The 26,278-nt window shown below is 40.3% G+C and overlaps 1 protein-coding gene across 1 annotated transcript in view; it reads right to left on the bottom strand.

Moving 5' to 3' along the window:
* The window catches only part of USH2A (usherin), a 452,818-nt gene that overhangs the window by 58,965 nt on the left and 367,575 nt on the right, over window positions 1–26,278 (bottom strand). The window contains exons 57-62 of the mRNA XM_060273280.1: window positions 25,056–25,163; window positions 23,138–23,321; window positions 22,365–22,522; window positions 14,682–14,840; window positions 12,589–12,751; window positions 7,573–7,927 (exon numbers count right to left, since the gene is read on the bottom strand). Of these exons, the coding sequence (XP_060129263.1) occupies window positions 7,573–7,927; window positions 12,589–12,751; window positions 14,682–14,840; window positions 22,365–22,522; window positions 23,138–23,321; window positions 25,056–25,163 (1,127 nt within the window). The remainder of the gene's footprint in view (window positions 1–7,572; window positions 7,928–12,588; window positions 12,752–14,681; window positions 14,841–22,364; window positions 22,523–23,137; window positions 23,322–25,055; window positions 25,164–26,278) is intronic.

Genomic DNA, 26,278 nt, shown 5'->3' with positions numbered 1-26,278 from the left:
CCCATCAAGGTAATTACTTTCAAGCTGAAATAATTACTCCATCAATGTTAATGGTCTTTCAACTTCAATAAAGCACTCACCTGCCGATAATCACTGCTAACCTCTTGCTCTCATGCAATTCCCTCTCTATTTAGTGGGTTATATTGCAGCCGTTAGAGTGGTCACTTGTCCTGAACAGCTGCTGAATTTCACTTTGCTTGGCTGTGAACCATAAAAAAATTAGTCATCTGTGTATGGTTTCCTCATAACCCATAAGCCCTTGCAGAGCTAACGATGTGATCTTCTAGCTCCAATAGGGCATGTCTGGGGCAGCCATCTTGTTTCTGTTGGTGGCTACTCTCCATGCTAGCAGCAGCACAGCAGTTCAATTAACATTTGCCCCCTCATTGCCACTTGCAGCTTTTGGTCTTTGCTAAGTGGCACATAGCCTGAACTGGTGGCATACGTAGCTCTCAATATTCTGAATACTTGCTTGCCATATAATTTCAGAAATCCAAATGTGTTTCAAGGTGTCTGAAAAGATGGGTAGTGCAAAATATTGTTGCTCAGTGTGGAATACTTAATTTCCACTTCTCTTATTTGTAACAAGACTGTTGCATAACTGCAGCAGCTGATGTGTCTCTAATACCCAAGCCTGCTTTCTCTTCCCTCCTCATTCCTTTTTCCTTTTCCATCAGGTCTTTTTAGATTGTAAACTTGTAGGCAGGGACTGTATCTTGGCACAGCACTCGGATCGTATTAGGTGCTTTGTAAGTGATTGGTGAATCAATGATGTATTGCTTTGGGGCAGATGTTTCTCACTTCTAGGCACAGGAATATTACACAGTCCCTACTTGAGAACTGATATGCCAAATTGCATTGCAGACATCAGAACTGTATGACTGTTCCAGGAAATTACCAGTAGTAAGGTTTAACAAAAGCTTTTCAGAAAGAATAACTCAACTTTTCTCCAGGTAGGCTACAGCCCAGCAAGTTATCACTGTAGAGCAGGCATCCCCAAACTGTGGCCCTCCAGATGTTTTGGCCTACAACTCCCATGATCCCTAGCTAACAGGAACAGTGGTTGGGGATGATGGGAATTGTAGTCCAAAACATCTGGAGGGCCGAAGTTTGGGGATGCCTGCTGTAGAGAAATATTGAGCACATTCCAGGACCACTGGATTTTATTCATTTTACTCATCAGATTTTTAACCACTATATCTTGCCCATGGCAATCCAAGGCGACTCTCTGCCATGAAAATCTCTGCCATGAAAATCAATGGAATTTTAAGAAGTGTAACAGGCTGAATTGTGCCCAACATCATTAGCAGTCTCCCATATATGCCTGGTGAACTATTATCCTGCAATGTAATGTTACATTTCATTACAGCCACTGTGAAGAAGCGTAATTATGTTATGATTTTATGTGATGTATTTTGTTGTCAAATTGTTCCTTTTGCTTTAGAGCAGAGGTAATTAACCCCCAGCACAGGGGGATAATACATCCTCCCAAGCAACTTTTTCTGATCCCCCAAGACACCTACCACATGATTTTTCATTTCAACATCAGAAACGGGGGTGGGGGATAAGGTACAGGCGTCCCGCCCAGCATGTAGATGTACAGCACCTGGAAACCAACCAACCAATCAACTCAAACCCAGAAATGGCAGGAGAGAGCTTGAGAGTCTTCATGGATCGTGAGGAGACCCTCCCCAGACATACTATCATCAGTGAGGACAAAGGAAGCTCTGAAGAGACTGGAGGTGCAGCAGAGCTTTGTTTACTCTTCTCAGCCTCCCCGCTTAACAGCTGATGGGCAGAGTAGTGCAGCTGTCGCCTCCTGCCTGTCCCAGAGCTTCAATTCCAGTTGTGGATATTTTTGGATACAGTATTTTTCGTATTGATTGAAGAGAGGGAGTTTAAAGGGTGTTTAGAGGGTGCTCCCCACTTTACATGATTTCAAATATGCATGTGGGGGCCCGAAACGTAATCCCCGCATAAGGGGGGGGCATGCCTGTATACATAGGATTGTGGTGTTCTCTGTCCAGTTCAGCACCCCAATGGGGATGCAAGTGGCCCCCTCCCTATGCTCATCAGATCAACAATTTGATGAGCCAGTAAGACGCAATAACCATATCTTCATATGTGTGCCTGATGTGTGTGTGTTTGCACACTTTTGTCTCCATGCATGTTGTGTCCTCTATGTCTTTCTATGTGATATGCATGGGTCGGAGTGCCGACCTGTAGTGGTCAGCACTGTTTGCCTGACCTATCAATCTGGGACACCCCCCATGCATTTGCACCATACCTTCTTCATAAGCTGCAGTGACACTGGTGATGGGAGGGTCAGGTAAGTGCCTCCACTCCACTGGGGCCAATGATGAATGCAGCCCTTTGGCCAAAAAAGGGTAGACATTCAATTTAGAGCCTGTTCATACCAGGAAGCTTAAAGGTCACAAGAGGCTCAGAAGTTCATCCCAGGAATGTTACATTTAAAGGGGAAATGAAACTTAGAAAGGAAAGGTGGGAAGGAGAAAGAGAAACCAAACAATTTACAGGAAAGAGAAGCTCAAGCAGAACTCTGTTGCACTTGTGATTCAGCAAAAGGTTGAGAGGTGGAGTGGGAATAAAGGGTGGGAGACACCCAATAAGCCTCACCAGCAGAAGCCCCCTCTACTCCTCCCTGTGCCCCCTGCATCCCTGAAAGTGGCTTGGGGCAAATGGGGGAGGAAAGGGGGATCATTCTGTCTGGCAAGCAGATAGAGTGCAGCACTGAATTCCACCCAATGCACAGGCCACAGCCCCAAGCCATTGCAGCCATTCTTTACATTTCTACTTGCTCATTTTCAGGCTTTTACTGTTATGCTACATGGTGTAGGTTTCTGCGGTCTATTTGGACATAGAGTATACATTGAATACAATGCACACGAGAAGCAATGCTAAAACAAATTCCTTGGTTAGCAAAGGCTTTGTAAATATGAATCTCCTCTCTCCACACAGACACAAATCTTGAACTTTGTTAGCAATAGAATCATAAAGGACAGACCTCACTGCTTGCTCAGTATTGTAAGTCTTGTAAAGTAACGCGAAAGCTTGTGTGAGAGAATGACTAATGGCATATCCCATGAGAGGGCTCCAGTTGAGATGCTTTAAGAGATTAAATGCTTTAGCCTAGTACCCCCGTAAGCTATATTTTAAAGGGGCATAAGTTTAATCATTGGAAACTAGTTCCTTCAATAAAATTAGATTTTAATTAAAACATCTCATTCACAAATTTGCAGTTAAGTGTTTGCCAGCAATTTCATGGGAAATTCTATTTCCACAGAGTAGCAACTTTCAAACATGATGTCTTTATTTTAGATTCCTGTGAAATTGAATGCACACACGCACGCACACACACACACGGGCATTATTCACATATCAGCCCAGTACTATTTATGTCAATAATTAGGGTTGAGATCAATTTTCATCTGATACAAAATTCAAGTTGAATTTGGAGGCACACCAGGAATTTTAAAGGAATCCAAGGAGTTTTTAAATATATATAATTAGTAACATGTGATGAGGTGGAAATTTTGTTTTGGACAAAATTCAATGCCAACAAATCATGAGGGAAAAATATCCAGATAATTTCAGGGGAGTTGAAATAGTTTTGAGGTTGATACGTTTGATAACATTTTTAATTTCTCATCTTCCTAGTCATGGGGTTTGATATTAGTAAATGAAATACATAAATATTAGTTGCATCCAATGGCAACTTCAGGACCACTGGGGAAAAATAGAAAATGTGCAAAAAGAGATCAGTTGTGTTTCTTTCATGACTCTAAGATACTCCTCATTCTTGAATGGACTTAATCAGTTCCACGGTGTATGTGAGTTCCCTGTCTCTTTTAATTCAGCAATTTAGCACTAGAAGTTCCCTGAAACAGAAGCCTCAGAAAAATGACATTGGACAGAAAAAGTCACTGCTCTTATTATTATTGTCAACTGCTCCTACAGGAGGCTTAGGCTACCAGCATAGGCTGAAGACCAATATGGACTGCATTTGCTACATCAGCACATCCTATCCCCAAATCCAGAGTCCCATTCAATGTGTCCTACATTGCACTTAGGGAAATAAAGCACTGCTTTAGTATAAAGCATTAATTTGAAATAAATTTGGTGGGCAGGGACGATGACCCAGTGAAGCTGTCTTGCTCTGCAGAGACAAATGTTTAGCACAGTAACACACATTTTTAAATGAAAAGTGAAAGATTTTTAAAATAAAAATAGAAAGATATAGTAAAATGCATCAGTGCTATCTAAACCACACTTGATCTTTATGCATATATTTCTGACATTTTTTCCATTTCAGGTTTTGTAGGGTAATGTTTCTCCAGTGCCAAGAAAATACTAATTTAAAAGGCGTTAAAATGCCTTTGCTAAAGAAACATGCTGTGGCAACATTATTTAAAAAGCCATTTTGGTACATTTTACTGCCCTCAATGCAACCATCTTGGATATTTTCAGTTGTTGTTGGCATGATGTGCAAGGCAGTTCAATGCATGATTGGAGAGAGGAATTCCAAAACTCAACATCATGCTGAATGGTACTTGAAAATGATTTTGAAAACAACTAGAAACTGTCCACTTGTCAGTTCTGGCCTTTAACCTTTAAAACATGTTTTAAATTGTTGCAAGAGAGTTAAATTGTCTGATCACTGGTGGGAAACAATAAACTTGCTTTGGGGAAAGTGTGCAATTTTAGATACTTCAGGTCCTAATATATTGCCCAGAAGCAATACTGTGCAGGCATGGCCAAACTTGGCCCTCCAGCTTTTTTGGGACTACAACTCCCATCACCCCTAACTAACAGGACCAGTGGGCAGGGATGATGGGAACAGCTGGAGGGCCAAGTTTGACCATGCCTGCATAACATTTAAAAAAATTAAGAGAAAGAAATTCAGGGTCCTCCTCAATATTGACCACTTCTTATCCCTGCTAATTTGCTCATGTTGAAAGTAACCCAAGAAAAAAACAACAGCTCATATACTTTCTACAGAATATGGTATTCAGAAAATTTTAAGATAAAATATGATATTCTGTCGAAATAAATTAAAAAAAAAATGTCCAGTAGCACCTTAGAGACCAACTAAGTTTGTTCCGGGCATAAGCTTTCGTGTGTGTGTACACTTCTTCAGATACCAGGTATCTGAAAGCTTATACCTGGAACAAACTTAGTTGGTCTCTAAGGTGCTACTGGACTATTTATTTATTTATTTCAACTGTGTCAGACCAAGACAGCTACCTACCTGAATCTATGATATTCTGATCTGACATGAGTCTATATTGTGGTGAATTCTAGACTATATGAAAGCCTCCATTATTATATGAGTTATATATAATGTAATTAGAATATATGAAGGTCTCCATTATTCTGCACTGGGGTAGAACAAGACTAACAAGTCCCAGGGCTGGTATTTTCCATGCCTTTACTTCAGATTAATACACAGTGGCAGCAGATAGGCGTCTTTTTTGAGGCTGGCTTAAGTAGACATCATACATCAGATGGTAAATAACAACTGAGGCCTGCTTCCTGACAGTATTTTTTTCTATTCTGCTTTCACAGTGGCCAACCAGGTGACGATGGGAAGCCCACCAGAAGAACCCGAGTCAACAGCACTCTCTCCACATGCTGTTCCCAGCAACCAGGATTCAGAGGCCTACTGCCTCCAACCATGAGGGCAGAGCATAGCCATGATGGCTAGTAGATAGCCATTGATAGATAGCGTTATCCTCCATAAATCTGTCTAGTCCTCTTTCAAATCCATCCATATTGGTGGCCATCACTACATCTTGTTAGAGCGAATCCCACAGTTCAACTCTGCACTTTATTTTGTCCATCCTGAATCTTCCAACATTCAGTTTTATTACTTATCCCCAAGTTGTAGTATTATGAGGTAAAGGTGGAGGTAAAGGGACCCCTGGCCATTAGGTCCAGTCGCGGAGGACACTGGAGTTGTGGCGCTCAACTCACTTTACTGGCTGAGGGAGCCAGCATACAGCTTCCAGGTCACTGGCCAGCATGAGTATGCTGCTTCTGGCAAACTGGAGCAGCGCACAGAAACGCCGTTTACCTTCCCGCCGGATGTGCACTTGATGTGCTTTCGAACTGCTATGTTAGCAGGAGCAGGGACCGAGCAACGGGAGCTCACCCCGTCGCAGGGATTCGAACTGCCGACCTTCTGATCGGCAAGCCCTAGGCTCTGTGGTTTAGACCACAGCACCACCCACAAAACAATGGAGCAAAACTCCATTCACTTTCTCCACAACTTATATAATCTTACACAGTTCCCTTATATCATTCCTTATCTTTTTCCTGAGCTGTAAGGAGCATATCCTTTTCTTAGGGAAGTTACTTCAACCCCTTGATCATTTTGGCTTCCCTTTTCAGAACCATTTCCAGTGCTACAGTATCTTTTTTTGAAGTAAGACATTTGCAACACAGTGCTAGTCCAACGCCTCCTTTGACATTACGATTGCTGAAATAGTCAATTTACAGCAAAATCACCACACTGTATCTTGTTCTAAGTTCTGCCATTTCTTCCATGCAGAAATTGTATCCATCTAATTAGAGGTTCCTGTATTTGTCAAGGTTTGCAACTTACAGTATGGGACTGCCAGGTGCTACTGTTGGTAAAAGCGTTTTCTTTTTGTGGTGGTTGATTTATTTCTGATTCTGAAGAGTTATGAGGCAAATCTTCCTAATTACTAAACATAAATCATAGGAGTCAAGCTAATGCTAATTTTACTATCATGCTTAAACCAGCATGCACTTGGAATGGTTGAAAATATATATCTGATTTTGCTATGATTATATTTCATTTTGGACTTTTAAGTCTCCTATCCAAAGGATATTTACTAGTAAGTTCTGCTATGCTCAGTGGAACTTATGAGCCCACATGCATGGGATTGTGATCGGCTGTTGCTCATGTGTAGAGTGAATGTGAATAATCCACTATTAGCGTACATGGGCAACTAAGGATTGCACCATGTAAATAATCTATTAATCAATTCATTTTTATAAGACTAAAAAGGTGCTTCCAATTAATTGGGCAACACATTTTAATACAAATACTTTCAACACACGAGAGGCAGGAAACTAGGGATGGCAAAAAGAAAAATCCCTGGATTTTCTCCCATACAATAGCTTTTTCTAAGATAGTGACCACTATGAAGTATGTGCACATCAACTAAAAACAAAGTATCCTTGTTTGCTTCAGAACTATTGTCGTTACTCATATATACATATAACTGATTAATCAACTATGACCAATGGTTTGTCTGACTAACCATAGTTTGTGTGATTGAATTTTTATATGTTTTTTCTTATCCAGAGATATTATTGTAAATCACTTTGATTTTTTTATGCTGTAGCATTATATAAATATGTTTTCTATAAACAAATAAATAATACAACCAGAAACATGCAATCTTTCTTGAAATGGCCGACAGCCCTAATAAGCACTTCTAAACCACAAATGAGGTCAGAAAAGGAAACTGCATGCATTTCTAAAAATGACTCCTTCACGTTGGCTGATTATCTAACACTTACCGATACAGTTAATGCAGTAACAGCTGGCTTGTTAAATGTTGGGTCGCTCTCTCTCTCTTGATAGACGACACGATATTGAGAAATGGCACCGTTAGGAGAAGTGGGTTCGGTCCAATTTAGGAGCACAGAGTAAGCGCTTAAAGCTTGGCCCCAGGGAACTTTCATGCCCCAAGGTGGGGCTTCTAGAGTTTGTGTTGAAGACCACAGACTATCCACAGAGCCCTTGGAATTCTGTGCCCTAATGTGGTATTCATACTCCGTGAACGGCTGAAGGACATCTGTAGCATCAATGAATTCTAAAGCACCTTCAGACCAGATGAATATAAGCAGTTCCTCTTGAGTACCCACTGGACGTCTGAAAGTCATACAAAAATCATCTGTAAATAACTTTTATAGCCACTAGTAAGTAAAGAGATCATTTGATACTGAAGTACAAACATCAAAAAGACTATAGTCTAGTATAGTTCAGTTTTTATCATTAACAATGTGCATGCTTATTACACCAAATTACCTGATGTTCCACTTGCAACTGCAAACATGGTGAATTTGCTGATGTGAAATCAGCTCGGGTGCTAGGCAGGTGTCATGATCACACACTATGAACAATGGACTTTTTCTTTCGCAAGTACAAATCTTTACCTATTGTCAAATTTGGTTGATTCAATACTGGTTACCTGTAGCAACTGTTTTTAAAGTCATGACATATTTACAGGAAGCAGTGGTTCTTGTTTTGTGCTAAGTTGGTGGTGAAAGTTGACTTGGTTATTGTTTGACTTGGTACTGCATAAGGAAAAGCAAAGTATGTACATGGGCCAACACAAGCATGTAATAACACGAGTGCAATCAAGTGAAAGTACGGTATAAAATCATAGAATCGTAGCGTTGGAAGGGACCCCAATGGTCCTGAGTCCAATCCCTAGCAATGCAGGAATCTCAGCTAAAGGATTCATGACAGATGGCCATCTAACTCTGCTAAAAAACCTCCAATGAAGTAGAGTTTACCACCTCCTGGGAGAGTCTGATCCACTGTTGAACAACTCTTACTGTCAGAAAGTTCATTCTGAAGTTTAGTCGGAGTCACTTTTCTTTTAACTTGAAGCCAGTGGTTCAGGTTCTAGCCTCTGGAGCAGGAGAAAACAAGTTTGTTCCATCTTCTGTGTGACAGCCCTTTAGATATCATGTTCAAGCTTGTTAATATTCTTCTTAAACTGTGATGCCCAGAACTAGACACAGTACTCCTGGTGTGGTCTGACCAATGCAGAACAGAGTGGGACAATGATGTTCTCGTGATCCAGGACACTATACTTCTGTTGATGCAGCCTAGAATAACATTAGCTTTTTCTTTTCTTTTCTTTTGCTGTTGCATCACATTGTTGACTCATGTTAAGCTTGTGGTCTCAATCGCAGTGGTTCAGGATAGGGAGAAGTATGATGTGGGAGGCAGGCCCGTCTTAACTACATCCAGCGCCCTGGTGCAAAGGTCCCTCTGGCGCCCCTCCCTTCCCAAAATTTTGCCTGGAACGGAGGACACCATTGGGGCCGCTGCCGGCGCTCTCGCTGCTGCCCAGCGGCCGCGAGGAGCTGGGTTGGCCAGCGAGTCGCTTAGGAGAGACACGTGAAAATGGGCGAGGGAAGTGGCTCCGCAGGGCAAGCGCGGCCCCCTTTGGCCCCGGCCGAAAGTTCACTTCAGTTTATGAACACTTCAGTTTAAGCACTCCATGGACCGTCTGGAACAGATTAATCTACTTTCCATTACTTTCAATGGGAAAGTTTGCTTCAGTTTATGAATGCTTCAGTTTATGAACAGACTTCCGGAACCAATTGTGTTCATAAACCGAGGTACCACTGTACTTCAAAGAGTTGTGAGGATAAAATGGGGAAGAAGAGAACCACCTATCCCCCCTGTGAGCTGCTTGGAAGAAATGTGGGACATAAATGTAAGAGCAAATATAATAAATTAATTAAATGTTTATTAGTTGCCAGGAAGCATAGGGTACACTTGTGCTGCTTCCATTTAGTGCAGAGTTTTGCATTAAATGCCCTCCTAGTGAGGTACCAAAATATGTCAATCGCAAAAAAGTGATTTTTTTTTATATTTTATGTGCAGCAATGCTCGGTGATTTGCTTTGCACTGCATAGCATCTCTATTAGCCACCATAGCTGTTTGTTGGGTTCACAAATTACTGTTTAGTAACGTGGAAAATCTGTGATAAACAGCTTTTCTCCCTGATAGATCAAATATGCCACCAACCGTGAGCTCTTCCACAAGCAAAGCCGAACAATGTAGTCTGGTTAAAGTGTTTAGATCTTATTACTGTTGAATATTTAATGAAAGAAACTTATGGTTAGGTAAATGGTTCCATCTGTAGTGCTAAAAGGAGAATATCCTCATGTATGAATAAACTCCGAGCAGAAGTGGCTGAACAGTCTCTAGTCATTTCAACAGCCCGAAGATTTAGAATTCAGCTGCTCATTTAAATGGAAGCTTTTCCCCCACACAAAGAGAAGCACAAGAGAAAGATGCCCTTCTCAGGAACTGCTAACTGTCATTGAACCTGCATATTATGGTTTGATGCCTCCACTCAATTAAAGGTGTTCAAAGAGTGATGTTTATCAGGACAAACTTTATAGCCAAGAACATAGGTACACGTAGCTTGAAGTGGAGACTTTAGTGGAGGGCAAACTGGGCAACTGACTAGGGCCCCTCACTTTAGGGCACCCTAAAATCTACATATTACTAACCGTAACCCTTACTGCTGTACTCTGCAGTCCTCTTGCCATCCAGGGAGCCTCAAGAATTCAGTATCCAACTGAATTACTCCCCCACAACCTACTCAGTTATTATCATCAGAATAAGCAAAAGCAAATCAAGTAAATACATTTATAAAAGGGCACTCTGACTGTGGAGTAGTTTCCTCAAAGAGGCACTCTTTGCTCCTTCTTTATGGTCTTTTCAGAGCAAGGCAAAGGTCTTTTTATTTATTTACTGAGGCCTCTTAAATAATTTGTGGTTCTAAAACCTGGATGCCCAATGTTTGTGATTTATTGGTTTATCAGTTCTGTCAACTGGCTTGATTTCTTCCTCTGCTAGAGGGAAATTTCTTTTTACTGCTTTTTATTGTTTTATTACATTGCATTGTTACTAATATTGTGTTTGTGTGGGGGGTGGTGGTTGCATAGAAACACAGAATAAATGAATAAATATTGCTATACCTATCTACCTACTTACCTCCCTACCTCCAGTTTTGTTCTAAAAACTTATCTAACATAGGTTTGGAGTTGGGTGAGAATATCAGGAAGGTTAGCAGAGAACTCCACACGCTTGCAAATATATATCCTCCAGGCTTAATGAAAAGCTGCCTACCACTTGCAGGTTAAATAAATTTAGTTTGGTGTATATATGACAGCAAGGCAGTGGCAGCAAATGATGAAAAAGAAATTACATACCATAACATCCTCCAGAAATACTGCAGACTTCCTGCTATAACAGTCTAAGGCTATGTGTGGGTATCACATGCAAAAAAAAAAAAGAGAACTCTGTGCTTACATCCCATTTCTGCCCTTACAAATTTCTGATTTTTTTCACAGCTATCTGAGAAAGATGTGATATTGTTGTTGTCTAAGCACATTTAAACTTCAGCTGAAATAACTGCCAAGTGATTCATGCCTATGTAGGTGAATATAACGATTGTATCTGGAGCCCCAATGCGCCATTTTCATTTCACTTTAAATAAAAAACAAAATGTATCTATGTCAGTCAGTGCCCTTCTGCTGTACTCAGAGGTATCAAACAGGCTACAATTATGATTGTGAAGTGATTGTGTCACATTGGAGGAAGGTTTATTGCTTTCGAGTCTGCTAGGCAGTAACACATTCTGTTTCATATTACTCTTTATATCATTGTTTGGCTGTGACTAGAATAATCAAATGCCATCAAATGCTGTCAAATTCAATTTACAGTATTTTCCACTTTCTGCATTATATTTCCTGTTTTCCTTTTCTCTGGCTGCTGTGGAATTGCAGCTGTAATCATCAGCTTTATTTACAAAACCAGCAGGGTGAAGCCTATATTTCTCTTTATACAGAGGAGGGGTTTGATGTGTTTGGCCATACAATTAGCAGGTGAAAATATTCCAGGAGAACCAGAATTCTATAGACTCCTAGAAACCTTAAGTCAAAGAATTGGCTGGCAAGTTCAATGAATTTAGATCCACAGCTACCAATGGGAAAGAGTTGTAGCTCAGTGGCAGGCCAAACGCTTCTCATGCGGAAGGTGTCAGGTTCAATCCTCAGTTTTATGGGTCAAACCCTGGAGAGTCGCAGCCATTCAGCGTAGATAATACTGAGCTGGAGGGGCCAATCCAACTTTCTGTGTTTCTCTGTTTCCTTTCTATGACTTCTTGGCCTTTGGTTTCTTGACAACCTTAAGGTTGCCAGGCCATAGGTTAAAAGGAAAGGACCCCTGGACGGTTAAGTCCAGTCAAAGGTGACTATGGGGTTGTGGCGCTCATCTCGCTTTTAGGCCAAGGGAGTCCACAGACAGCTTTCTGGGTCATGTAGCCATCATGACTAAACTACTTCTGGCGCAATGTAACACTGTGATGGAAACCAGAGTGCACGGAAATGACGTTTACCTTCCTGCCGCAGCGGTACCTATTTATCTACTTACACTGGCGTGCTTTTGAACTGCTAGGTTGGCAGGAGCTGGGACAGAGCAATGGGAGCTCACCCCACTGCAGGGATTCAAACTGCCGACCTTCGGATCGGCAAGCCCAAGAGGCTCAGTGGTATAGACCACCTGGGGCCATAATATTGTAGTGACAGTAGAAATCACACTTAGCCCAATTCCTTCCTTTTTCAGGTTAAAAACACTGGTGTGGATTTCCCCCATGCTGTCCAACATATGCACTCCAATAATTTAATTATTATTGGAGCTGAATAAAACTTCAAGGTGGGGGCTACTGTAGTTTCTATATTGAGCATCTGAGTAGGTTAAACAACAACAACCAAAGCTACCTGTAAACAAAGTAGTTTCTAATTATTCCATTGGGTTTCCTAGGTGGTGACCATTTCACCTCTATTGATGCCGATCCAGTGGCTGCAATGACAGGGGGACTCAAATCCTTAGGAGGTGCTTCAGCCGTCCTTGCATATGCCCGTTCGCCAACTCCACAGCCAACTCCAAGAAAACAAAAGCATCAATTAAGGATCATGTTTTGGACACTGGAACATGCTCTTTGGATTGACAAATGCCCATGAAACAACCAACACACACACACACACACACACACACACACACACACACACACACACAATGTAAATATACATTTCCTTTTCATTCTTAAGCATTCCATTTATTTTTTACTTCAGTTGCTATCAAAGTTCTCTGGAAGGTTTATAAAACCATAAAAATAGAACAATATATAATTTAAAACAGAACAATATAAACATAAAACCAGAATGAAACCAACATAACATAAAACCAGAATGAAACCAACATGAGGTAATGGCAATGTCAAAGGTGTAAGAACCACTAAAACACGTCTAAAAACCCTGGGAACAATTTAAAAGGTCATCACCTAACACAAGGCCACAGCATAGGTTCTAAACATTTCCCACTAGGGAGGATAATTCACAACTGGGGCACCACCACTGAAATGGCTCTCAGTAGCTATAGACATAAACAAATAAATAATTGATTTGGAGAACCAAACCATAGTTTAGCAAGCTAGAAACAAGTGCTGTTTTCATGTGTTACCCGCTTTCATGTGTTCCCTTTGCACACTGATCCTGGTTCACTTAAACTAAAGTTTCCTGTTATGTTTGAGATAGGGAACTATGATTTAACATCAGTTTATTGTCCAGGATATTAAACCACATTCAAAGAATGTTTTAAAGCCCTTAACAACTTAGGTACAAGTTTGTCTATGAGATCGCCTTACTCCACATGTGTCTACTACACTGCTTCAATGGGCAGAATTGGCACTACTACAGGTGCAACATAACATAACACAACACCCATTCCACATTTGTAAGAACGTGTTCATCTAGTGTGGCAGCACCTACACTTTGGAACTCCCTGCCTATTGACATCAAGGAGGGGACCTTCACTGTACTCTTTTTGGCACCTGCAAAAAACATTCTTGTTTAAACAAGCCTACTTCCCAGCTACTTAGAAAGTTGGAGTAATTTCAATCTCTTACTACTTTAACTTTTGTTTGTTTGTAAATAAGGTTGTAGACTTTTCTTGATTACATTGTTTTATCTTTTTGTAGATCACTTTGAGGGTTATTTATTTATTTATTTTGCAATCAAGTGGTGTATGAATGCCATGAAATAAAGGTTTGAGATCTTGGACAGCAAAACTGACATTAAACCACAGTTTAACGGACAACAACAGCCAATTGTAGTTTAAGCTAACAAGGACTAGCATGTGAAGGCAGGAAGCAAGAGGAGGAAGGAGCTCTCAGAGTCCCAAGGCTCACTCCCTGCTCACTGAATGATACAAAAAAAAGGCAAGCAGTGCAGGAAGAGTTCTTGAAATAATATTGATTTGGACCGTCATAAAAGTTTTTGAAAGATGGGATCAATCTTACAAGTCCCCAATACCCAGAAGCTTCAAGTTCAGTTTCAACGGTTCTTGTAGACTTCCACCAATGTAAGTGCTTTACCCATGCCAACAGATCCCTTTAGATAAGGTTTCATGCATTCCTTGTAATCCAAAATAACAGAGCAATAATCCTTCTGCTTTATATGAATAATAAAAAAGAGATAAATTGCTGATGTAACATCAATTGAGAATGGATTGTATCTGATGTGTACTTCTAGACCATTTTTTTTAAAAAAACCTACTTTATGCTTTTCATAATGCATTTCACAAAAAGGACTACCATTCCCCCAAATGCTAACGTTTTAAATTTTCTTTTAAAATATTCATGATATAATATGGAGAAATGTAAAATGCACCACTCAGTGTCAGGCTTTGCTTTTACTAGGTAAACATTTCACTTCAATTTTGAAATAAGATGTTATCTGTTTTGCTGAACAGAAGCTATTTTGCAAAACTGCACTGTCTGCTGATCACAAAAGAGAATTACTTAACATCTTACCATCCTGGCAGGCTTGTATCCTTATCTCGTATTGTGTATACGGATCCAGACCATCCAAAAGAGCAAAGTTAGGCTGGCCGACTGGTATTACAAGTGGGGAGGTACTGCCAGCATTTAGTAGTATGTTGTACTTCAAAGGCGAATTAGTCTTAAGTGATCCTGTTACAAAATAGACAACAGTTCATAGGACAATTGCTGTTTCACATGCACAGTCTTTCTGATTTCGTGTTTCCTCGTAAACAGGGGAACTCTGTGCCATGAAGCACTGGAATGATTAAGATTGTGTTTCTTGATAATGATACTTCATTCATACATGAATAATAAACATACCTTATTCACACATGAATGCTCAGCATTTCAGTGGTCACAAGCATTAGGCACCAGAGACGAATCACCACAGACAGAATTTTTTATTTTCCCAATACCAACTCAAACATCATGATCAGCCATGGAGATATTTAACACATTTGGCTAAGAGTCAAAGATAAGCCATCGAAACCCTATTCAGATATTCAGACAGAAGGATGGAGTGGGATCACACACATATTGGAATTGGATCACACACATATTCAATTGGAATTGGAAACCCTATTTTCACAGGATTTCTGATCACCCAGAAATAACTCTATGAGTTTATAGTTGCATGAATGTGGGCTCCATGCAGACCTTCTGTTGAACTTTAGAAGTTCAAAGTAGGATCAACACATGCCATTGTACCTCCACTTCTGCATGACTTCCCATCACTGGACATTGGTCATTGTAATCATTGGTCATAATGGCTGTGGCTGATGGGAGTCAGAGGCCCAACACCATCTTGGAGGGACACAGGTTGTCCACCACTGTTCCACAGCAGGCATGGCCAAACTTGGCCCTCCAGCTGTTTTGGGACTACAACTCCCATCATTCCTAGCTAACAGGATCAGTGGTCAGGGATGATGGGAATTGTATTCCCAAAAAGCTGGAGAGCAAAGTTTGGCCATGCCTGTTCTACAGGATCCAACATTCAGTAGACTGGACTTTTCAGATTATACAAAACCAGAACAATGTAGGGAAAGGGTTATGGGTAGAAGTGAAATACTTTACTCAGAGAATTTCACAAGCCAAAGGTATGAAAGCATATTTAGGTTCATGTAGACTCATATAGCACAATCTTACTTGCCCCACAAGTGGACAGCAGGGTGCCAAGAAGCTCTGTAAGAAACCATTATATATTTTTAAAATAAAAACAGCCCAACTTGCCATGCGTCCGATTTTGCCAATTCACCATTTTTCTGAGCAATTCCCGGACGTGTCTAGGAAAACCCGGATTTAGGGCAGCTCTAACATAGCCTGGGTTTCCACGACATGCTGTCTTTCACACTTGTATCTTGCCCTGTCTTCAAAATGCTCATGGAAGCAACACATGTGGGGCTTTCCCATTTTTATTCATACCAAAACCTTGTGTGATAGGTTGGGCTGAAGGCACACATTAGGCCAGTGTTTCTCAAACTTGGGTAGGCCCAGTGGTCAAGGATAATGGGAGCTGTAGTCTAACAAATTTGACAAAAACTGCATTAGGCATTATCACTAAGCACTCCATCCAGTACTCCATCCAATCAGGGACAGCATAAGAGATTGAGGCCGATCCTAAAATTTCACTTCTCTCCCTGCCAGGGAAGAAGGGGAGAGGGAAGATCTACATCAGGAACAAGGGGGGAAGAAAGATCAACATCAAGATCTGCTGCCTCACCTTGCCTCATGGGAGCCTTGCATGGGTGTTACACATATATGTGCAATGTAGCTACACAAACGAAACACGGAGAGAGGAGTGGAGCTTTGGTATTCTGTCCACTATATTATATTGATTCAAAACTGGTAGGAATAACCTCACTAGGAAGCCAGAAAAGACAGCAGATTCCAAAAGGAGGGTGCCATTTTGCATGTTACCTAAATATAAATGTTGGAGGGATGCCATCTGGACTTTTTATTCACATCTGAAATTGTATTAGATTGTTGCTAAGGACAGGCCAGAAACCCAAATAAATAAAGTTAAAAGTAAATAGACTGCCTTGATCTAGTCTTCTCAGGAAGAAAGCAAGAATATGTTACACAAGTCATGTAAAAAATGCATTGAAGAACAATGGGGTTGTCAGTAGGATGCTTTGCCCTCTTATTCTGTGTAACATATTTCCCCTATCAGCTGATGCCTTTGAAAACAAGAAAGGCAAATGTTCATAGGAAATGGAAATGTGGCGGTCAGAAAAGTGCCTATGTCTTAAAATATCTGCAGCGAGTCTGAAACTACCACAGCAATGATGGTTTGATGAGTGAATGGAATGAAATGGGCAGATTTGTTAAAGTCAGCTGGGAAACCACACGACTTGGTTAGTTCCAGAGTTCATAAATTTATGTCAGAATAAAAAGAACAGTAAAAGCACAAGTGAACCAATTTACCCTAAGTGCAAATGGCAGTTTTGTTATTTGGTGTCAAAGTTACCGTGAGCACAATGACAACCTGCCATAACGCATTTTCGTGTTCACTAAAGAACAAGGATTTAGTTGGTTAATATTCCCAGCAATACTCCTTTTCATAATTTACAACAACTAGATGCTGATAGGTTATTTAACATTTATGAAGTTAAGATGTAATCAGAAAATCCTGATTATCTTTACAAATAAAAAAGTTAAATTATTCCACTTTTCCCCCTCCATGACTTCATTTCACAGCAGGTGCATATTTTGCAACAGGACAAGTCAATCAAACAACATCTTGGGCTTTCCTCTTCCCCCTTTATCCTTTATATTTGGACAGTGGATAATGGACAATTCTGAAAAAAGCACCTTCAAAATCATTTCAAAACTAAGGAGTCTCATAAGGAAAATGTGTAAGACAGTATGGTTTAAAAGGTTATTCTGTTTTCCCCCGTATAGATTAAAAACACTATTGAAATCAACAGAAAGAAAAGCATCACATGTTCTTTGGCATATACAAAAATTCAAACCCAATAATGACCAGTGGTCTAATATTGTTTTTCCCATATCTTCTAGAGTTGGATTTCAGCTACATATCTTATGTATTTTATTAATGTTCAACGTAAAGATTTCCTCTGATGTTTATTATTAAAAACACACCCATATTATCATAAAACAGCATATATTGCTCCATCATCATTTTTAATGCTAAATATTCATATTAATGGCACAATCTTATTTTCTACCAAAAGCTGCACAAATAAAATCACACTGAGGTGTAATTTACAGCACACAATGTGGTTTTGCTAGTTGAGGCTAATGGGAGTTACACTTCAAAACAGCAGGAAGGCACCAGGTTGGTGAAGGATGCCCTAGACCAAGTATTCCAAAAACTTCACCCGGTGGTTTCATGTAGGTGCTGAATAGTGTCTGAGACACTCTGCATTTAAAAGGTCAATGTGTGGAGCATCAGCCATCCAACACCACCTTTTAAGACCTATCCTCCAGGTAAAACCAGAGCGACCATAAAACCACTGAAGCCACTAGGTCCCACCTGGATACAGCACTCAAATTGTAACATAAACCCCTGAAATATCCAAGAGAATTAACAGGGCCACACTCCTGTATATCTCTCGCCAGGATAACCAAGGCCGTTTCAGTCCCCAAACTATTATTCCAGTAGCAAAATCACTTTCAGAGAAGTTATTGGCAATGCTTTACTTTTATCAGAAAAAAACCCCTAAATGAGTGCATTCAAGGACACAATGGGCTGGATCCAAACTTACTCCCTGTCCATAATGACCCCAGCCATTGAAAATAAGATCCGTAGTACCATATTGGTAAAACAAGTGCACCGACACCCAGTATCTCTTGCTCTTTCAGAAATTAAAGCCCTATTTTCCATAGTAAGTGAGGTGTGTCAAACACCTTTTTCTCCTTTAATTCATCACTTTAACCACTGCTTGGACATCTCACCATTTAGCTTAGACAGGAGTTTTGAATTATTACATCTATAAAGTTATGGAATTTGGAGACATCACTGCTGTTGAAACATCATAATTAAAATAAAAGGAGACTCCATGGATAGGTAGCCCATAATTAATCCTGTGGGTGCTTATGTGATCCTAATTTATTATAGAAGACAAGGGGATCGAATGCCAGAATGCAGCCACTTTCCATAGACAGGAAGATACTGTGGCCAACTAGCCTCTCATCAAAACTTGATTAATAAAAAGCAATTTTATTCCTGGAGACAATATCAATTAAAATGACTGTCTCAATGGGAGAATCACTGCCAACCCTTATTATAAAGGTTGACCTTTGAATGTAAAAGGGAGAAATTGAGTATTTCAATATGATGTATTGAATGCATAACTGAAGATCCATTCATGGATAAAGTAAAGTCTAAAGAAAAATAAAACTAAACCCACAAAACAGGGGGGGAAAACTTGCCAGTAATACATCATAGTTGTATACAGAGGTTTGGCTTGCTACTAACATTGCCATCCCTTCATGACACCCTCCAGTCATACTTTCAGCCATTTCCTCCAGGCCTCATTTTTATGGGTTGACAATCCCATGCAATTTTAGTCCTTGAGAGCCAATCTGATCCAGGACAGTGAGACATCACCCTACTTTTTGCTAGAAAACTCATAGAAGTGCTTCATCATGCCAATATTTCTATGAAACAAGATGTTGTTTATCTCTCTCTTTGCAAATCCCTATAACCTACCATACTGTTCAGTAGGAGAAAGTGAGTGATGTATTACTGGGTGGTAATCAGGAGTTGTATTTTTGCTGTCCAGGGAGAGTCTGGTTTGTCATGTTTTTGTGTGTTTCAAAATTGCTCAGTACTCCTCAGTAGTTATGACATTCCATTGTCCTAGATGGAGATGGGTGAATGAGCCAATTGCAAATTACTTATTTATCTGCATGGCTGGTGGGAACGCATGAGAATGAGGCTCGGATGTGCTGGATTGGCCCAAGGATGCATTCTGGGGGAGGTTACTGTACTGGGCAGTGGGGGAGTTTGGGTGCTGTTCCTTTCTCAGTTATTTTGTTTAGTTACCAATGATGCTGATTATGGAGCTTATTACATTTTTGTATTTGACTTTTATCCGCAATGTTTTACTTTGATATTTTTTTTAAAAAAATAAAATAAAAGTGGTATAGAAATGATTTAAATAAAATAAATATTTCAGTAGTAGGAAAAAGGGAGCCTTTCAGATGTTGTTGGGCTACAACTCCCACCAGCCCCCTCAGCAAAGCAGGTGGTCAAGGATGATGGGAGTCGGAGTCCAACAATATATGGAAGGTGCATTAGTTCCTCAGGCCTGTCCTGTTTTTCTTCAGTTACTTCAGACTCTCTTTCCCCTTAGTTAGCTTACTATTATTATCATAAAACTGCGGTGGTGATGATGGTAGTGGCTGGCTTCCCATATTTCCCCTCACACTGCTTGTTCCTGCTTCTCAGAGATATACCTTTGCTTTCACAAACACCTTCTGTGTGGGCATATGCATCTATCTATGTTTGTGAATTTGCTGCAATTAAGCTTTTCCCTTAAACCTTTTAGAAATGCATACAATTCAGAAGCTCTGGGGGAAGAGTGGGATGGGAGAACAGAGAGAAGCCCATTTTCTGATGAAACATGCACATCATTCAATTTCTTATTTTGACTTTTTAATTCTTTGTGTGTAATTAACACATAGTTAGCCACATTATCAATGGACTTAGCCATGACTAACTCTGCATAGGATCAGGCTTCAAAAAGATAACAAAACATATTTGTAATAGTGAATATTCAAAGCTTTCAGTGAAACTTATTATCAAAACTGAGACAGTATGAGAGACTTTCCAATGAAATCAAGTGTAGATTATAAGTCAAATTCACCTGCCTTCTTCCTGGGTTCTAAATCCTTCTAGGCAGTAGAAGGGGAAAAGTTTAATTTAAGATTTTAATCTTTTTCATATATTATAGCATTTCTATAATGGATTTTGTGCTTCTGAAAACTAAAAGATTGACAGCTCAGGATATTATAGATCTATTAACCATTGGTTCAATGGGCATCACAGGAATATTTACTATTCCAAGCATGAGTGCAAATGTTTACCAGGTAACTTTATATTGAATGTTTTTATATCCTCTTGTCATTCTGTGGCTTTTCTGCAAGGTGGGAGTACAGTATTTTTAATGTTTATGAAGAAAGACTCCATAGAAAAATGCCAAATTAGTATTATTAGTAGAATATATTTAAAGAAGCTATAAATGAAAAAAAAATCAAATTCAGATTCAATACATAACCATTTTAGATATGGCCTCCTGTTTCTGTCTGAAATAAATGATGAGAGCACAATCTCCTTCATATACACAATTCCTCATATTTTTCAGCAGTCGAAAACTATTGATTACAGAGCCAAACACAACATGAGAATGGAGCAAGTCACTATAGTAATGGAACATTACATTTATATTAACCACCATTGTGTTGGAATACCCATACAGTGAGGGTAAATAGCTGAAAGTCCAGCTGATTGCCACACTTGCTGGTGAAGATGGTAGATGGAACCCTTCTAGTCTGAGGGGAAAGTATCACGAGGTAGAGGCCCAACAGAGGATGTGTAACAACATCTTTAAAGGTAAAGGGTAAAGGGGCCCCTGACCATCAGGTCCAGTCGTGTCCGACTCTGGGTTGCGGTGCTCATCTTGCTCTATAGGCCGAGGGAGCCGGCGTTTGTCCGCAGACAGCTTCCGGGTCATGTGGCCAGCATGACAAAGCTGCTTCTGGCGAACCAGAGCAGTGCACGGAAACGCCGTTTACCTTCCCGCCGGAGCGGTCCCTATTTATCTACTTGCACTTTGATGTGCTTTTGAACTGCTAGGTGGGCAGGAGCTGGGACCAAGCAACAGGAGCTCACCCCATCACGGGGATTCGAACTGCCGACCTTCTGATCAGCAAGCCCTAGACTCTGTGATTTAACCCACAGCGCCACCTGGGTCCCAACAACATCTTTAATTTCATACTAAACAGTACACTGCCTGAGAGTTCACTCAGCAACTCTTGGTATGACAAACAGACACTACACTGGGGTTGTTAATGCTTCCTTTTTGGAGAGCAGACATCCCCAGAATTGGCTGCATTTGTCATGAACTCAGCAGAGAAAGGAGAACAAGGATACGGTTCCTCTTTTTCAAAGGCTCCGATAATAAATAACTGTCTGAAGCCAAATTAAAATGAATTAATCAATTGCACATAAGTCATAGATGGTATGACTAGATGATCACTATTAAATTAAAATTCACAATTTGGCATTAAATTATATTTCCTCAATTTGAAGGCAATACAGCTGATTCTATTGCTTAATTATTATTATCATAAACCAGAGATGGCTCAATACATTTTGGTGCCTGAAGGAGAAAATCCAAATGTTTCTCCTCCCTGTAATTATGGTCACACTTATAAGAAATGAATGCTGTAATTTGGTATCAAGTTTCCTGAATGTATGTCCCATTGAACTCAATGGAACCGAGACATCATACATACATATATTGATTCCTTTTAATGATAAATCCAAATCTGCCACTTGAGGAAGGAAGGTAGGGCCAACACTGGTATCAAACATTCCTTCCTAAATCACAGAAACCAAAAACGTGAAAAGCAGATGACTTCAGCAGACAGATAACTCATTTAATACATATCCCACATTTGTTATACAGTGAATCTCATGCTTACCAGGAATTTCCCAAGCTACAAATATGGAATGTGCATCAATTGTTGTGACATTATATGGGATGCGGATTTCCTCTGGTGTTGCCACAGGTGTTTGGATAATGTATTTGCCACTAGTATTGCTCCCACCCCATGTGCTGGCTTCTAGCTGGTAAACATATCTGTAAACAAGCAACGGGGTACAGTGAGTGGAGGACAGAAAGAAATGTTCACAAAATAATCAAATATTTTAGTTATTTGGAACACATTTACTTTAAATTTTAACAATGATTAGGTTGATGAATGCACATCATAAAACATGTTGTGTCAGATACTTGTAATATTAAATTTCCTGCATTTCTCTCTCTCTCTCTCTCTCTCTCTCTCTCTCTCTCTCTCTCTCTGTGTGTGTGTGTGTGTGTGTTATATGTATTTATGTATGTGTAAGTGTGTGTGTGTGTGTGTGTGTGTGTGTGTGTGTGTGTGTGTGTGTGTAACAGATCATAATCCTTGATTACACAGATCACTTGCTCTCACTAGAGTGAGGAGTGGCATTTGGATTCAGTCTATTGTCTACTGGCTCTCACACATAACTAATGAGCTAATAGCACTGCTGATCTGATTTGTCTCAAGCTTTGAAAAACTGAATTCAGCTGCTATCATGCTCAGCATTCATATGAATGCTAAAGAGATATCCATATATGGGGTCCAACAGTAAGATCACGTTCAAACATTTTCAGAAGTTATAAATACATTATACTAGATTAAACACTTATTAGACACCTCTGCCATTTTACCTGCTATTTGGTTGCAGGCCAGAATCAGTGAAATTCAGATTTTCTTTACTACCCTTGAAAATCTCTTCTCCATTACAAAGCAATCGATACTGAGAAATAATTCCATTAAGTTGCTCCGGTTCATCCCAATATAATTCAACTACTGTAGAGCTAACTGTGATATGACGAGGCTGTGACCATACCCCTGTAATTATATCAGTAATACAGTGTTAATAACAACATCTTTGCATAATTATTTAATGTTATAAACAAGCTAGGATGGTAGACTGTGTTAGTTAATAACACCAAAATCCAAAATCAATTCAGCTTGATCTCGATGACAGCAAACAACCATACAATTTATTTATTTATTTATTAAAATTAATTTTATATATAACCTAGCATTCAACAGGTTCTTAGGGCAGCTTACAAAATGTTTTGCACCTGAGATGGCAAGATCACCCAAAGAAAGGCAATTTTTGAGGATATTAGTGTATGGACCAGCATACCCCGAGGTAACCAGTCCTTAAGTATCCTGGTTCCAAGCTCTGAAGGACTTCAAAAGTCAAAGCCAGTATTTTGAATTGGTCTCAGAAATTAACTGAGAGCCAATGCAGTTGACAAAGGAAAGCTGTAATGTGAACATAATACCCAGGACTAGGTGTTAGATTCACAGGTGCATTTTGGAGTATCTTAGTTTCTGAACTGTCTTCAGATGGATCCCCAGGCACAATACATTACAGAAGTTTAATCTGAGGGCTGAATCATAGAATCATAGAGTTGGAAGAGACCACAAGGGCCATCCAGTCCAACCCCCTGCCGAGCAGGAAACACCATCAAAGCATTCTTGACATATGCCTGTCAAGCCTCTGCTTAAAGACCTCCAAAGAAGGAGACTCCACCACACTTCTTGGCAGCAAATTCCACTGTTGGATGGATCAGTGAGGCCAGCCTATCTTTGCTCAGGAAGGGTTGATGTTCCGGCACCCTATGGTACCCTATGCCAGAGACGAAAGCAATCCACCAACACCTTCAGACTGCAATATAAAATTGTATTTTATAGCTTTATTATATGTTGTATGTCACCCAGTTAAAGGTAAAGGGACCCCTGACCATTAGGTCCAGTCGTGACCGACTCTGGGTTTGCGGCGCTCATCTCGCGTTATTGGACGAGGGAGCCAGCATACCGCTTCCAGGTCATGTGGCCAGCATGACTAAGCCACTTCTGGCAAATCAGAGCAGCACACGGAAACACCTATTTATCTACTTGCACTTGGACGTGCTTTCGAACTGCTAGGTTGGCTGAAGCTGGGACCGAGCAACAGGAGCTCACCCTGTTACGGGGATTTGAACCGCCGACATTCTGATCAGCAAGCCCTCTAGGCTCTGTGGTTTAACCCACAGCGCCAACTAATACAGTAAGTATTTTGTCCTTGCATCCTCCTCCAAATCTATGGAAATAGAAATGGGAGAAATTAAATTGTAGGTAAAACGTGCTGAGAATAATTTGGTATATACAGTACCTACTATTTGCCACTGAAAATTGTGCCTGGAGATGGTGCAGACTATACCTTTTCTTGTGTCCTGTCACCAATTCTTTCTCCCCAGCTCTGTTCCTTGGACTCTTTGAAAGTTAGGTGCTTAAACAGTGTATTACAGCAATAGCATGAGAGCCCTTTTTCTGTGCTTCCATTCTGTTCATTTATTTGATGGTTCCCTCTCTTATTTTGCATACTACCTCAAAGTCGTGGTGTGTACACAGGTACAAAGGAACACAGATGTGACTGTACAAATTCAATATCATATTAGAATTTTTGAGGATACCCAGAGGGTTTTTTCTTCTTTAAAAACAAATCTGGGATCTGTTCTATAGAACATTTACCGTACTGCTGGTGTAAGTGCTTCCAGGTTCTGCAGAACTTAATATATTTCTACTTACCTTGGGGAGCAGCTTGTAGTGTTCTACCTGAACTGGTCCGACTAGAAGTGCATCCAGCAAATGTACATGCTGTGAGTGTAAAGCTGTAGTTTCTGTAAGGCTGAAGATCTAAACAACCAAACCAAATAGGATTAAAATGAAGTCTTCAGATGTTTGCTATGACCCAGATTATATATCATCATCATACAGAATAACAATAATAAGACAGTAAATAAAATCCTTAAAAGCAGGCTAAGGCTTGCCACATATTAAAATCCCTGAGTGAATAAAGGTATTTTGCCTGGTGGGAGAAAAATTACAAAGCAGGTGCCAGGGAAGTGATGTTAGGGAAGGCATTCTGCAAACGGGGTGCCAGCACAGAAAAAGACTTCTCCTCTATGGTTGAATAGCACAAGGACACAACCGAAAAAGGGCCCCCAGTGTAAGGGCTGAAGACACAGGTATATTGATATAGGAGTAGAAAGGTAAGCCTCAGCACACTGAATTGCACCCAGAAGTGAACAAGGAGACAATGATGTTCTTTTTAAAATTGGTGTGATATGCAGATTATAGCATAATCTGTACCAGTTGAACCTTCTGAGTCATTTTCAAGGGCAGCCCCAACTATAATTCATTGAAGTAATCCAACCAGGAGGCTGATAGAGGGTGGATGACCATAGTTAAACTATCCATGAGTACCACATAATCTATGAGTGTCGCTATCAGCTTTGACATCACTTGTTGATGCAGAGGAGGAGGAAGATGGTGTAAAACTCATCCAAGCCCCCCCCCTGTCTAACAGATAAGTGTTGCCCATCTTGGAAACACTGGTTACCTGTTGGGCAGGTGAAGGTGTAGGTAGTTCTGCAATTACAGAAGTAAGCATACAGCTGCACTCCCAGTTCCCTGGTATGAGGGGATAATGTCTGAATATTGAAGGCATTTCCTCCCCAAATTTGGTAGCACTTCACAGAACCTCAATTAACCCCAAACAAGTTTATAAGTTGTTTCTGTTAATTATTATGCTATGCTCAGAAATACATTTGCTGGTCATAGTCTTCTCTCTCTCCTTCCCAACACAATGATCACCCAGATGCCCAAAGCACTCAACAACCAGATATTCTCACAGTGGGATATACTGAGTGTTCTGTTAGGGTAACAATGACAGCGCTGAATGGATGCCAACCCAGCATCTATAAATGCTTAAGGGGACCTTCCTGGATTAGAGCAAAGGTCCCTCTAGT

The sequence above is a fragment of the Zootoca vivipara genome, chromosome 3 (assembly GCF_963506605.1).
Source record: "Zootoca vivipara chromosome 3, rZooViv1.1, whole genome shotgun sequence".
Taxonomy (NCBI): domain Eukaryota; kingdom Metazoa; phylum Chordata; class Lepidosauria; order Squamata; family Lacertidae; genus Zootoca; species Zootoca vivipara.
This window is presented reverse-complemented; position numbering and strand designations above follow the sequence as displayed.